Source organism: Bombina bombina, chromosome 5 (genome assembly GCF_027579735.1).
Source record: "Bombina bombina isolate aBomBom1 chromosome 5, aBomBom1.pri, whole genome shotgun sequence".
NCBI lineage: Eukaryota > Metazoa > Chordata > Amphibia > Anura > Bombinatoridae > Bombina > Bombina bombina.
Window position 1 is genome coordinate 1,100,460,546 of NC_069503.1, and position 13,609 is coordinate 1,100,474,154.

Sequence of the window (13,609 nt, forward strand, 5' to 3'; positions counted from 1 at the left end):
AGAGCGGCGCAAGGAGCGGCGTGACATGTGGAGCTTGGCAGCCATTTTAAACTGGCCAGAAACAATATTAATTTTAAAATGACATTTTTACTGTTCCTGCTGCATAATATACGTAGAAAGGGGTGCAGGGGGCTATTTGCAGCTTAATCTAAGGTAAGACTTTAAGATGACTAAAGTGTAGACTGTCCCTTTAAGTGGTCTCGAAAAAAGGTGTAGAAAAGTCTCTTGAAAATGGATTGTGATCACCAAGAACTTTTTTGGCCGCATGTTAAAAATATATAATTTTTTTCTGTCCCTGGTGCAGGAAATAGCAAAAAAAAATGTTATTGTGATTGTGTGTGTGATTGAGCTGAAAAGATTCTTAAAGAGACATGGAATTGTAAAATTTTCTTTTGGGACAGATCATACAATTTTTTTAAAAGTTGCCAATTTACTTCTATTATCAAATTTGTTTAGTTCCCATGATATTCTTTGTTGAAGAGATAGCTAGTTTGGGGTCTGAAGCGCTACATAGCAAGAAATATTGCTGTAATCTAGTGCTCTTGCAAATGTATATCATTCTTTCAAAACTGCTCCCGTATAGTGCTCCAGACACGTGCACGTTTCTGAGCTTTTTTCACCAAAGGATAGCAAGAACATTTGAAATAGAAATAAATTGGAAAGTTGTTAAAAACTGCTGCTCTATCTGAATCATGAAAATAAAATACTTTATTTAATGTGTATGTGTTTTGCTTGTTTTAAATGTACTTTAAAAATTTGAGCCTATGAAGGGCCACATACAAAAAGCTGAAATAAGAAAACCACTTTCTGTCTGGCGAGCACAAAAACAAAAAGCGGACTACGTTGCAAACTGTGAGATGGTTGACGAAGCTAGCCAAAAATCATAATGTCCCCAATAGAAACTCTGCTTTTGTTTTTCCATAATGACTGACCTTAATTCCATCCAGACCTGTAGGACCGGGAGGGCCTATGGCACCTGCTTCCCCCTGTAATTTACAAAATAAGAAAAAAAAAATCTTTTAGTAAACTATTTTGATTTTTTAAGTTCACTGTATAGACTTTTGTGTTTTTTACAAAGCAAACTCTATTAACAAAGCCATGTTACATATCTTTTATAACCAATTAAGATCTATTTACAATTTAGTGTAAGGAAAGACATACACAGTATTTATAAGAGATCCTCAACAATTTTTATGTCCTCTAGCAGTAAAGTGGTTAACCCATCTATGGGCCATATTACAAGTGGAGAATGCGATATTAGCGCTCCACTTTGTAATACCAGCCATGATAATGTGCACTGGTATTACAAGTTAATTGCAATGCGAATGTGAGCTCACGTGCACATTGCTAGGAAGCATTGTACTCAATAGGCTCCTATGGGAACCCTGTTCTAATGTCGTCACAGATGGCATCAGATCCTCGCACAGCGAAGGAGATATGTAGGGCAGCGATGGGCAGCATTTTTATATATATATATATATATATATATATATATATATATATATATATATATATATACTAGCAAGAAATAAGCACTCTCTGGTTTTGTAAAACAAATAGTATATCTAACTAGCGTGACGTTTCGAGGTATTCACCCCTTCCTCAGACGACTTTGAATACCTTGAAACGTCATGCTGGTTAAATATGCTATTTGTTTTACAAAACCAGAGAGTGCTTATTTCTTGCTAGTCTATTATTCCTATTTTTGCACCCTGGTGCCTACCTGACCAGTTTGGTGAGAGTGCTTATTAACCTAAAGATTTACAAATATACAGTATCTCACAAAAGTGAGTAACCCCTCACATTTTTGAAAATATTTTATTATATCTTTTCATGTAATAACATTGAAGAAATTACACTTTGCTACAATGTAAAGTAGTGAGTGTACTACTTTATATTTTCCCTCCCTGGTGTCATGTGACTCGTTAGTGTTACAAGGTCTCAGGTGTGAATGGGGATCAGGTGTGTTAAATTTGGTGTTATCTCTCTCACACTCTCTCATACTGGTCACTGGAAGTTCAAGATGGCACCGCATGGCAAAGAACTCTCTGAGGATCTGAAAAAAAGAATTGTTGCTCTACATAAAGATGGCCTAAGCTATAAGAAGATTGCCAATATCCTGAAACTGAGCTGCAGCAGGTTGGGCAAGACCATATAGTGGTTTCACAGGACAGGTTCCACTCAGAATAGGCCTCGTCATGGTCGACCAAAGAAGTTGAGTGCACTTGCTCAGCGTCATATACAGAGGTTGTCTTTGGAAAGTATACATATGAGTGCTGCCAGCATTGCTGCAGAGGTTAAAGAGGTGGGGGGGTCAGCCTGTCAGTGCTCAGACCATACGCCGCACACTGCATCAAATTGGTCTTCATGGTTGTCGTCCAAGAAGGAAGCCTCTTTTAAAGATGATGCACAAGAAAGCCCGCAAACAGTTTGCTGAAGAAAAACAGACTAAGGACGTGGATTACTGGAACCATGTCCTGTGGTCTGATGAGACCAAGATAAACATATTTGATTCAGATGGTGTCAAGTGTGTGTGGCAGCAACCAAGTGAGGAATACAAAGACAAGTGTGTCTTGCCTACAATCAAGCATGGTGGTGGGAGTGTCATGGTCTGGGCCTGCATGAGTGCTGCTGGCACTGGGGAGCTACAGTTCATTGAGGGAACCATGAATGCCAACATGTACTGTGACATACTGAAGCAGAGGATGATCCCCTCCCTTCTGAGACTGGGCCACACGGCAGCATTCTAACATGATAATGACCAAAAACACGCCTACAAGATGACCACTGCCTTGCTAAAGAAGCTGAGGGTAAAGGTAATGGACTGGCCAAGCATGTCTCCGGACCTAAACCCTATTGAGCATCTATGGAGCATCCTCAAATGGAAGGTGGGGGAAAACAAGGTCTCTAACATCCACCATCTCCATGATATCATCATGGAGGAGTGGAAGAGGACTCCAGTGGCAACCTGTGGAGCTCTGGTGAACTCCATGCCCAAGAGTGTTAAGGCAGTGCTGGAAAATAATGGTGGCCACACAAAATATTGACCATTTGGTCAATTCCACTTAGGGGTGTACTCACTTTTGTTGCCAATGGTTTAGACATTAATGGCTGTGTGTTGAGTTATTTTGAGGGGACAGCAAATTTACACTGTTATAAAGGCTGTACACTCACTACTTTACATTGTAGCAAATTGTCATTTCTTCAGTGTTGTCACATGAAAAGATATAATAAAATATTTACAAAAAATATTTACCTCCTCCCACCATCTTTAGACCCCAAAAAATGTCTACATTTTTTTAATTAAAAACTAATATGTCCCCTTATTTGAAGGCATTTGGGGCAATTTTAAAAAATTAACCAGAGATCTAATCACTGGTTAATTTTCGGAGGGCTAAATGATATCGAAAGCTCGTGGTAGTGATAACCAACCGCTTGTAATAGCTAGTTAATTATTGCGCTCCCGCTAATGGGCAAATTTGCCTATTTGCGGGAGCGCAATAATTTAGCGTTCCACTTGTAATCTAGCCCTATGATAATTAACTGTGGCTTGTTTAGTAATATTTTGTGTTTATGGTAATGGACATTTAACATGATTAACAAAAATGTATATTTTCTGTATCATCAGAATGTAGCATATATATGGAAATACAGTGGATTGCCAATGAGATGAATTTGTTTATAAAATATTACAAGTCATATTACAGAAAATAACACCTACAAATGCCTTTTGGTGAATAACCAGCAGGAGCAAAGGAGGTTGACATCTAGCTATGTGTCAGTAAGGTTAGTGTTAGTCTATACTACCAGCAGCACTGCATATGCACCTGTATATACATACCTGTAATGTACACAGGAGTACAGCTTGATAGCTTAATTTGTTTATAGAATGACACATGTATTATCTGAATTGAATGGACACAACATTCCATACAACTAAAGGGGTTTGTTAAACAGTTGGCAGGGAGGAGCTTTAAGGGAGAACTCCTGTTATGCCTTTAGAATGAAAATGGCAAATGGCACAGCTGCCTCTGGAGCTGTCCACTGTCCACAACAGCATGTTCCCATCATTATTGCCATATAAGCTCCAGAGTGGCACAGGCATTACAACCATACTCATGGGAACACATATTTTCAGGCTTCTAAGAAGAGCAGGACACAACTTGTCTTTGGTGTTTTAACACAAATTAAGGAACACACTAAAGTAAACAAAATATATTTTTGCATTATGTACAACATTGAAACATTTCCCTTGTGTACTGCAGCACTAATAAATGAATACATATTTTTTTCTGGAAAAGTATAACACAGAATTTACTTAAAAGCAATTATATTATGTAGTCACTGGAAGGCAACAAGTCTATGCAGATCTACAATGGTCTGGTATAACACCCTAGGGAGTAATAGAACGTCTGTTTAGCACTACCTTTTTCCCATCAATGCCATCTCTGCCTGCAGAACCACGAAGACCTTTATCTCCTTTGAAACCCGGCATTCCGGGCAGCCCAGGGGGACCAGGTGGGCAATCTCTGCAAACATCCTGTAGAGGTACATAAAGGGTTAACAGTTATAGATAAATGCACAATTCTACTGATACTGACAGGTGGTTTTAATATGGGACAATGTGAGAACTATACATCATTTACAGGGGCTTTATAGAGGAGTGATTTAGGTTTGAAAAGGTCAAATGCAATGCTAATATCTCCTGGATTTGAGGATCTGTCAAAGTACACAGAAGTCAAAATTCAACTTTTATGATTCAGATAGAGAATACATTTAAAAAAAAAAAAAAATATCAAATTTCTTTTATTAGCAAATTTACCTCTTTGTGCCCTTTGTTAAAACTTAGCTCTTTTCTATGACAGCATACTAAGGTAGGCTCATGAGCGTGCATGTGTGTCTATAGCACTATATGTATAACAGTGTCAGAAATTTTGTTACAAACCCTGCTGCCATATCGTCTTATGCTTATCCCAGATATTTTAAAACCCCCTCTCCAGACTCCAGTGTTTGTCTTTATTACCTCATATGGAATTTTATTCCATGAACCAACCACACTTTGTTTAAAGAACATTCTAGCAAATTACTAAGTCAGGATCTAAGTTTCTACAAAAGAAGATCAAGAGAAAGTGGTAAACAAGAGTTTTTTAATGGCACACTCTGCCTGTATTATTAAAGTTTAATTTTGATCCCTGTGTCCCTTTAATATAAATTACTGAACGTGAAAAGCATTGTGGGTTGCAGGAGATAGAATTTGCATGTCAAACCAAGAAAAATTCATAATATAAGTGAAAAGACATAAAATGGCAGTCAAATTCATGAAGAAAACTGTCTTGAATGAGGAAAGCAAACACCTGTATTTATAACTTGCATTAATATTGTTTCTTTAGAAATATATGTCAACATGAGTATGGGATAAACTAGATTAATTAAATTGTTTCATTTGTAAGTTCCAGTATATAGCAACATATTTGTTTACCTTGCATAATTGTGAATACTGTGATTTTCTGCTAGCTGCAGTTTATACAAAATAATTACATATATGTTTGTGACTTTCATGTAAAAACAAAACTAGACATAACAGACCTTTATTTAAGTGGTTTCTAAATATTTTATTGTATCCATTTAAATGGCCTAAACTTGTATATCAGACTGCAGAGGTACTCATAAAGGCACTCTATGATCTTTTAAGTGTGTGAAATACTTATACTAATGTCTTTGTGGTGGTTTTATAGGATGATTTAATAGCAATTTAGATATTTTCAATCACCATGCAAGTAATATGTGAAACTTCAGGATAGCACACATCTATTGTTTTTGTTAAATATGCCATACAATCAGAGCAGTGGAATAGTAGAGAATTATATGAGTGTACGTCTATTATAAATGTAATACTTGTACTAATAATAATTTATTGTTTTCTTAATTATTTGTGAGCTATTTTAATTTAGGTAAAAATGCAAATATTCTTACCTTAATAAGGAGATTTATGTCTCCTGGAGAAATAACTGATGCTGGCCCCTTCGGAAAAAATAAAATGTTACTAATACGTAACATGTTTTATGAAATTGCAATTTACATGGATTGTATATTAAAGGCAAAATTATTTACAGTGTAAAATAATAACAATGTTAAAGTGATGGTAAACTCTCCCTTTTATAAAATCAGATGTTAGTGATATTTTAGATGGTGTTTAATTTATCAGTTGTAATGAAGATGCGCTGTAACTCACTTTTTAATACACAGTAGATATAAAATTAGAATTTCATATCTATATTAAAAAGTAAGTTATAGCACAACTTCATTACAACTGATAAATTAAACTCCATCTAACATATCAATGACATTGATTTTAAAAAGGGGAGAGTTCACCATCACTTTAATAACCAAATAATTTAAAAGCATTTAAAAAATATATTCATTAGCAATAAAATGTCAATCAACTTCTTTTCTTATCTCCAAAACTAAACACCAATATAATTAACAAAAAAAAAACATTCCAATCAATCTGGCTTCATATTGTGTTTCTTTTTAATCAGTCTAGGCTTTGTATTGATTGTCACTGGAAATTATACATATTATCAATCAGTTGTAAACAAATAAACAACATGGTTAGATCATCTGCCAAGATACGGTCATTTCCTGGTGTAGTGTGATCAATAAGATGATGATAGTTATTTCCTAAGCCAAAAATTTACAATTACATCTTTAACTAAAATACAATGTTATTGTTTTCAATCAAAAACTTTTGCTTACATAGTCACTGATCTAATTTAACTTTTGTAAAATAGATTGAAGCTTTCTTATGTTTCTATATAAACAAACTTCCTATGGTAACAGTATGACAAATTGCATTACCCAGAAAAGCTACATAGGGAAAAATAAGAATATATGCTGGATCCTATCAGAGGGGATGTAAATGGCCAATTTTGTTCCAAAAGGAGCACAGGTCCACATCATGAGTCAGCTGTGTGGGTCAGTAAAATTGATGGGCTAACTAATTATGCTTGTGTTTGCTTACATTAAAACTAACAAGAGTATCAGAACAATGCAAGATGGGTATCTTTGCCAAAAAACTTTATAGACTCCATTTTGAAGCAAAATTGTTTATTGTTCTCATCAATTTTAAGTTTGAAGTTTTATTTTGCAAGATGATGAGAATGATTTGCTGAAGGTATTCATGAGGAAGAAGACTATACAACTCAGTGTGACCTGGTACTGTCTTTCAAACATGCACAAGTTTTTCTTGATGTTGGATTGGAGGCATTGTAGGCCTGTGGTGAGCTGTTTTATCATTTGTTGAGTTATTTTATCTGTATCCTATGCTGAGAAGCTGTATCATGTTTTGTAAGACTTAGACAAGCAGCCTATGATTAACGTCTTATGGACCATAAAGAGCGATGACAATTATGCCAATGAGTGCCAATGAGAAAGGATAGCCTTGAACATTAAACAATTAGGATGTGAAGTATTTTGAGATAACTGATAAAGCGCTTTACATGAAATGTTTTAGAATTATAAAAATATAAATAATGTTAAGTGGTTTTCACCTGAAATTACTTGCACAGTTGTGTGAACTTGGAATCTTTTACCATGGAAAGATTGGTGACATACAGTTAGGAGGAACCAAAACTCATGAAACTTCTAACTAAGGCAGTGTAGTCTATGGTCAAAATTCTTAGGCAATTGATTGATGTTGAGAAACATTTTGTAACTTTAATTAAAACTTTAGTTTTCAATTTGATAAACTATCTTTGAGTAGTAGAAGTAAATTGAGATAATGGCCAAATGCGCTACTACAGTGCTTTACATAGCTACATTTGTTCCCCATAGGACTTTTTAGTCATCATACAATTCTGCTTAAAGTGCTGTAAAATTACCATATAATGGAGAAACAAACATTGTTATATTCTGAGAAATCAGGCGCAAGTATAAAGTACCAGGGGCCGTACTTTGTTGCTCTCTTTTAACTTTATAATTTACTAATCCCTTTTATTCTTCCTATTTTGTCATTTATATTCATGTATCTTACTTTCACCTATTTGTCAAACAGAACTGCATGTTTCCAAATTGTTCACTTAATCAACCCTGTTCTGTTTTTTTTATTCATCTCTCTTTTTTCCCATTCCTATTTCCCAGTTGACCATTCCCTCCACCTAACAAAGAGGAAAAAATGTAATATTTCAATATAGTAATTTTAAATGTTTAGCATCCCTTTTGGTATGTAAGAATTTAAAAGACCAGAAAATGTATATGGTAGGTTAAGCATATAAACCAAAACATACTGGTTCTCCTGGTGGTCCTCGTTCCCCTGGGGTTCCAGCAAAACCCTGTAGACCAAAAAGTAAAAGAAAAAATGGAATAAATACATTAATACTGTAGCGTCAAGATCACAACAAATTAATAATTTATAGTATATTTAACATGCAAATCAGAGATTTCCGTATTAGTTTTAAAATATAGCACCATGGGGAATAAATCAAATTCCACTTCCTTAAGTCATTTCCCTGTTAAACTAACATATCATTGAGGATATTCAATGCACTGTCTCTCTCCCTAATTAGCGACGGCAGTTTGTTTCTAGTCAAAGCCGCACGTCAAACTGTAGATTATAAAAAGGCAATTCAGGGAACATCTATTTTTAGCCCTTGCTAGAAAGCTAGTTTAATGTGTTTTGTCTTTAATTATAATCATTCTTTGTGAACAGAAAGGAGTTACTTCTAACTAAGTGCTAAAAATTGTGACAGCCATTTATTCAGATAGGTATTAGTTTTAAAAAAAATGTAAAAAAAAATAACAATGATTTAAATAAGAGAAACAGCTACATACGTTATTTTTTTAACTGTATCTAAGATCAAGAAAACATGTATTTTTTAGTGTTTGTGTAGCTGTAGCAATGTAAATGCTCAGTCCTGATTAAGGCACTTGTTATGGCTTAAAGTTGTATATTTATTTAAATTATGATGTTTTCAGTATGGGCACCTGTGAATTCAGTATATCTATATATATATATACTGTATATATATCATCTGACATAGTTATATTAGCCTTATAATTTTCCAACAGAAATGCATGCAATAGATATATATCTTGAGGCCAGGGCCCCTATTTAACAAAAGTCTGTCGGACCTGATCTGACAGTGCGGATCAGGTCCGACAGACCTCGCTGAATGCGGAGAGCAATACGCTCTCCGTATTCAGCATTGCACCAGCAGTTCTTGTGGCAGATTTGTGGCAGATTTGCAGGGGGTGTCAATCAACCTGATCGTACTCGATCGGGTTGAATTGCGGGGATGTCTGTCCGTCTGCTTAGAGCAGGCGGACAGGTTATGAAGCAGCAGTCTTTAGACCGCTGCTTCACAAACTGGTATTTCTGGTGAGTCTGCAGGCTCTATATATTTTTGGAGGAAAGATTAGAGACATGATATAGAAATATAGCAAGGCATTTAGAAAATCATAAAGAAAGTTGGAAAATAGTTTTGTTAAAGAGATATTTTACTTAAAAAAAACTTTACTCCGCTCAAAACACGTAATAAGATAGATTCTTTTATTGTTATCGTTCAGTATTTTGCATTAACATTTTTATATATTTGTGCTACAATACGAGTTTCTGTCGGAAAACGGAAACCTGTTTTGCAGCTCCTGTTTGGCACGCTCACTATAAGGGTGCACTATTAGTGTGGGGTCATATCTGCTCCTTTCACCTTCGTGCTGTCACTGTGAAAATACGAGATTCCTGACGGAGGGTCGGAATACATATGGGAGTGTAAGCTTACTGGGCAGCTTTTTAATGGTTCAGCCCGCTTGCATAGCACACTTACATGTGATCATGAATTTGTGAGTATCGCACGTATTGTTTTTGGGATAGGATCACACAGACATATTGCACTATTGAGCGCCCTCTTTTTTCTTTTTTGTTTCCAATTTTGAAAGTAGTTTTTTTTTTTTTTAGATAGCATTTTTTTTTGGGGGGGGGGGGTAATTGTAGTGGCTTGTAGACTTTAGAGATGATACTTTAGGGCAATGCCCTAATACAGGCCCTTTTAAGGACTATTTCTCTAATTTATTGTTAGTATGTTTTTAATTTAGTTTTTTTTTTAAGTGGGGGTTAGAATAGGCATAATTCTTTTTATATTTGGTCATTTGTTTGTTGTTTATTTTTAATAATAATAGTTTTTTTCAGTAATTTTTGTAATAGTAGTTTTTTCAGTAATGTTAGGTTTGTTAGTTTTAAGATAAGGTTAGGTTTTTTTTTTTTTTTTAAAGGTAAGGTAAGTTTTTTTTGTTTTTTTCAGGTAAGTTTTTTTTAAGGTACTGTTAGTTTTATTGGGGGTAACTTAGGGGGTGTTAGGTTAGGCGGTTTAGAAGTTAGTGTGTTACTTTGCGATGTAGGATATGGCAGTTTAGGGGTTAATAGTGTAGTGGGTTACTTTTCAATGAAGGGTGTGGTGGTAGTGTAGTGGGTTACTTTGTGACGGGTGTGGCAGTTTTGGGGTTAAAAGTGTAGTGGGGTACTTTGTGATGGGGTGTGTGGTAGTTTAGGGGTTAATAGAATAGTTTAGTGCAACTGTTTCCTCCTGCCAAACTCTGTACATTTCCTTTCAGGGCTTTAATTGGTTACAAATAGCTTCTTTACATTCACTGTTTTTGCCATCTATACTAAAATTTCTAAACTGCAGTGCTGGCTAGAGAAAAGCTATGTAAAAGGGAACAGCTGCATACATCTGCCTCTGAGCAAGGGGTGGCAGAGAGTGAGTGCTCAGCCCATTTGAAAGGGTGTTTTGCAGCAACTTTGGATAGAATGAAATCTTCACAGATGCTTGCCTCAGATTAGTTTTCTGGCACCGGTTTTCTAGCAAAACAGTGACTAAAAACCTGAGGTGTCCTATGGTTTAAACTGCCTATATTTCTAATAATAAAACTAAATGGGCCGTTTGGTTCTTAATTTTTGTGAAATCTATGTTTTTTTGCTTCAGAATAGAAATATCAGAATAATAAAGATCTACAATATGTTATAACATTGCACAGTATCAGCTGTATATCAGTGATAAAGGGGTTAACATTTTCTGAGGAATCACAGGGAAGGTATCCTCTATTTATGTACAATGTATACACATAATAAAATCAGTCTTAAATTATATGCCCCATATAGGACTCTTTACATAATGCTTTTAGACACATTTTACTTTATTTTCTTCAGGGCAAGAGCAATATTAGTTATTTATAGAGATGTGTAAATCCAGATCTTAGTGTGTTTCACTTGCACAAGAGGATATTTGACTCCAAAGAGAGACGAATATCGAAAACATTTTCTGACTTCCACATATGGCAGTGAACGAAACTGACGAACGCACATTTCTAGTAATTTGTTTGTTTTTACAGCTGAAAGCTTCATTTCAATCTATGAAAACGTCTAAAGAATACAAATATGCCTTTACTTACATCTTGTCCTGGCGGTCCCTGAGGACCTGGTGGTCCCCCGATACCCCTAATTCCCTGCAAAATGATCATAAGAAAATATAAAAATATGTTATGAAATACAATATACAGATTTTGTAGGTCCATTAAAAGCTATCACAATCTACTAAAGGAACATTCCGTGGGACCAATATGGCAACAACCCTTTTTTTTTTTAACACAAAGAAACATATGAGATCTCATATTTTAACTGTGCTTTAGTTAAGATATCATGAAAATCTTGCATGTTGCTTTGGGGCTTTACATTGAAAAACACAGAGCTAAAGCACAAAGTGCAAAAATTACACTCTAGTTGTGGGAAATGTAATTTAATTGTTTGCTATACACTTTCAGTGTAAAATACATTTACATACACACATATTAAAAACACACATACATACACACACTAAAAACACGCAGAAACAGCCTTGATCCTACTCTTGCCACTTGTAATATGCGTTATCTAATTAAATCGTTCCCCTTAACCCTTTGTTTCACATTTATTAAACCTTAATCCACCTCCATTTATATACACTGTGTGCACAATTATTAGGCAAGTTGTATTTTTAAGGATTAATTTAATTATTGAACAACTACAGTACTCTCTGTCAATCCAAAATGTTAATAAACCTCAAACCTGAATATTTAAGAAAGTAAAAGTGAGGTTTTGGCTTTCTTAAGAGAATATCTATGTGTGCACAATTATTGGGCAACTATTAGTGTGCACAATTATTATGCAACTAAATGAAAAAGGAAAACTTTCCCATCTCACTTATTTATTTTCATCTGTTAAAGTGAGAATAATAAACAAACAACTCAAAATTTACAAATAAACATTTCCAAAAAAAATAATCAGTGACCAATATAGCCACCCTTCTTTTCAATAACAGTCATAGGCCTTCCATCCATAGAGTCTCTCAGTTTCTTGAACTGTTGACGATCAACTTTTTGTGTAGCAGCAACCACAGCCTCCCAGACACTATTCACAGAGGTGTAATGTTTTCCTTCACCGTAAATCTCCCATTTAAGAAAGGCCCACAAGTTCTCAATAGGGTTTAGGTCAGGTGAGGAAGGGGGCCATATCATTATTCTTTCATCTTTAAGGCCCTTTCTGGCTTGCCACGCAGTGGAGTACTTTGATGCATGCAATGGAACATTGTTCTGCATAAATATCATGGTCTTCTTGAAAGATGCAGTGGTAGTCGGGTTTTAGCCTTGCTTGCCTTGGCCATGTCTGAGCACTGAACACTTTGTACTTCTGGGCACTCCAGGTAGGTTGCAGTTCTGGAATATGACAGCACTGGAGGATAATGGGTTCCTGGTAGCTTCACGTTTGATTCTTTTAAAATCTTTGGCAGCTAATTTGCATCTTTTTTTCTCAATACGTTTCTCGCGACCTTGTTAACTATTTGCAACAAAACTTTGATGGTTCTGTGATCACGCGCCAATATCTTAGCAATTTCAAAAGTGCTGCATCTCTCTGAAAGACTTTTTACAATTCTTTACTTTTCAGAGACAGTTAAATCTCTTTTTTGGCCCATTTTGCCTGAGGAAAAGAAGCTGCCTAATAATTATACAAACCGTGATATAGGGTTTTGATATCCTAAAGCCACACCCTCCCTCATTACACATCACCTGATATGTTTAAATCCAATAAGCATTCAAGTTCATACAGCTTGGGGTTGGACAATATGCATACTGACTTGCCTAATAATTGTGCACAGTGTATTTCTATTGCATGTAATATGTTTCTGAATGCATAATAGCACATGTAAATACTTAATACTAGGTTTTAAAAAACATTAAATGCAAAATTGCTTTTTTGTATTGGGAATAAGAGCGACACTTAAATAATGACTTGTAATATAAGCTCAATGTGTACGCTACTACCGCGTCTTATTGAAAATATATAAGGCACACTAAAAGTATTAGGTAAGTTATAATTGCTTAATTTAAACAGTTTAACTAACACAGTAACACAATGCACATTATCAGTTGAGCTTCATAATTTATTATCTTGGCATAAGTAATGCAAAAAGTATATGTTTTAAAGTGACATAAAAACCCCCACATTTTTTCTTCATAATTCAGATAGAATTGTTCCTTAAATGAATGATATCAAGAGAATGAAGCAAAATTGACAATAGTAGTA

At 35.1% G+C, this 13,609-nt stretch overlaps 1 protein-coding gene across 1 annotated transcript in view; it reads right to left on the reverse strand.

The window, feature by feature from the left end:
- The window catches only part of COL22A1 (collagen type XXII alpha 1 chain), a 667,744-nt gene that overhangs the window by 128,401 nt on the left and 525,734 nt on the right, over positions 1 to 13,609 (reverse strand). Inside the window, exons 43-47 of the mRNA XM_053715381.1 lie at positions 11,443 to 11,496; positions 8,286 to 8,330; positions 5,974 to 6,021; positions 4,427 to 4,540; positions 933 to 986 (exon numbers count right to left, since the gene is read on the reverse strand). Of these exons, the coding sequence (XP_053571356.1) occupies positions 933 to 986; positions 4,427 to 4,540; positions 5,974 to 6,021; positions 8,286 to 8,330; positions 11,443 to 11,496 (315 nt within the window). The remainder of the gene's footprint in view (positions 1 to 932; positions 987 to 4,426; positions 4,541 to 5,973; positions 6,022 to 8,285; positions 8,331 to 11,442; positions 11,497 to 13,609) is intronic.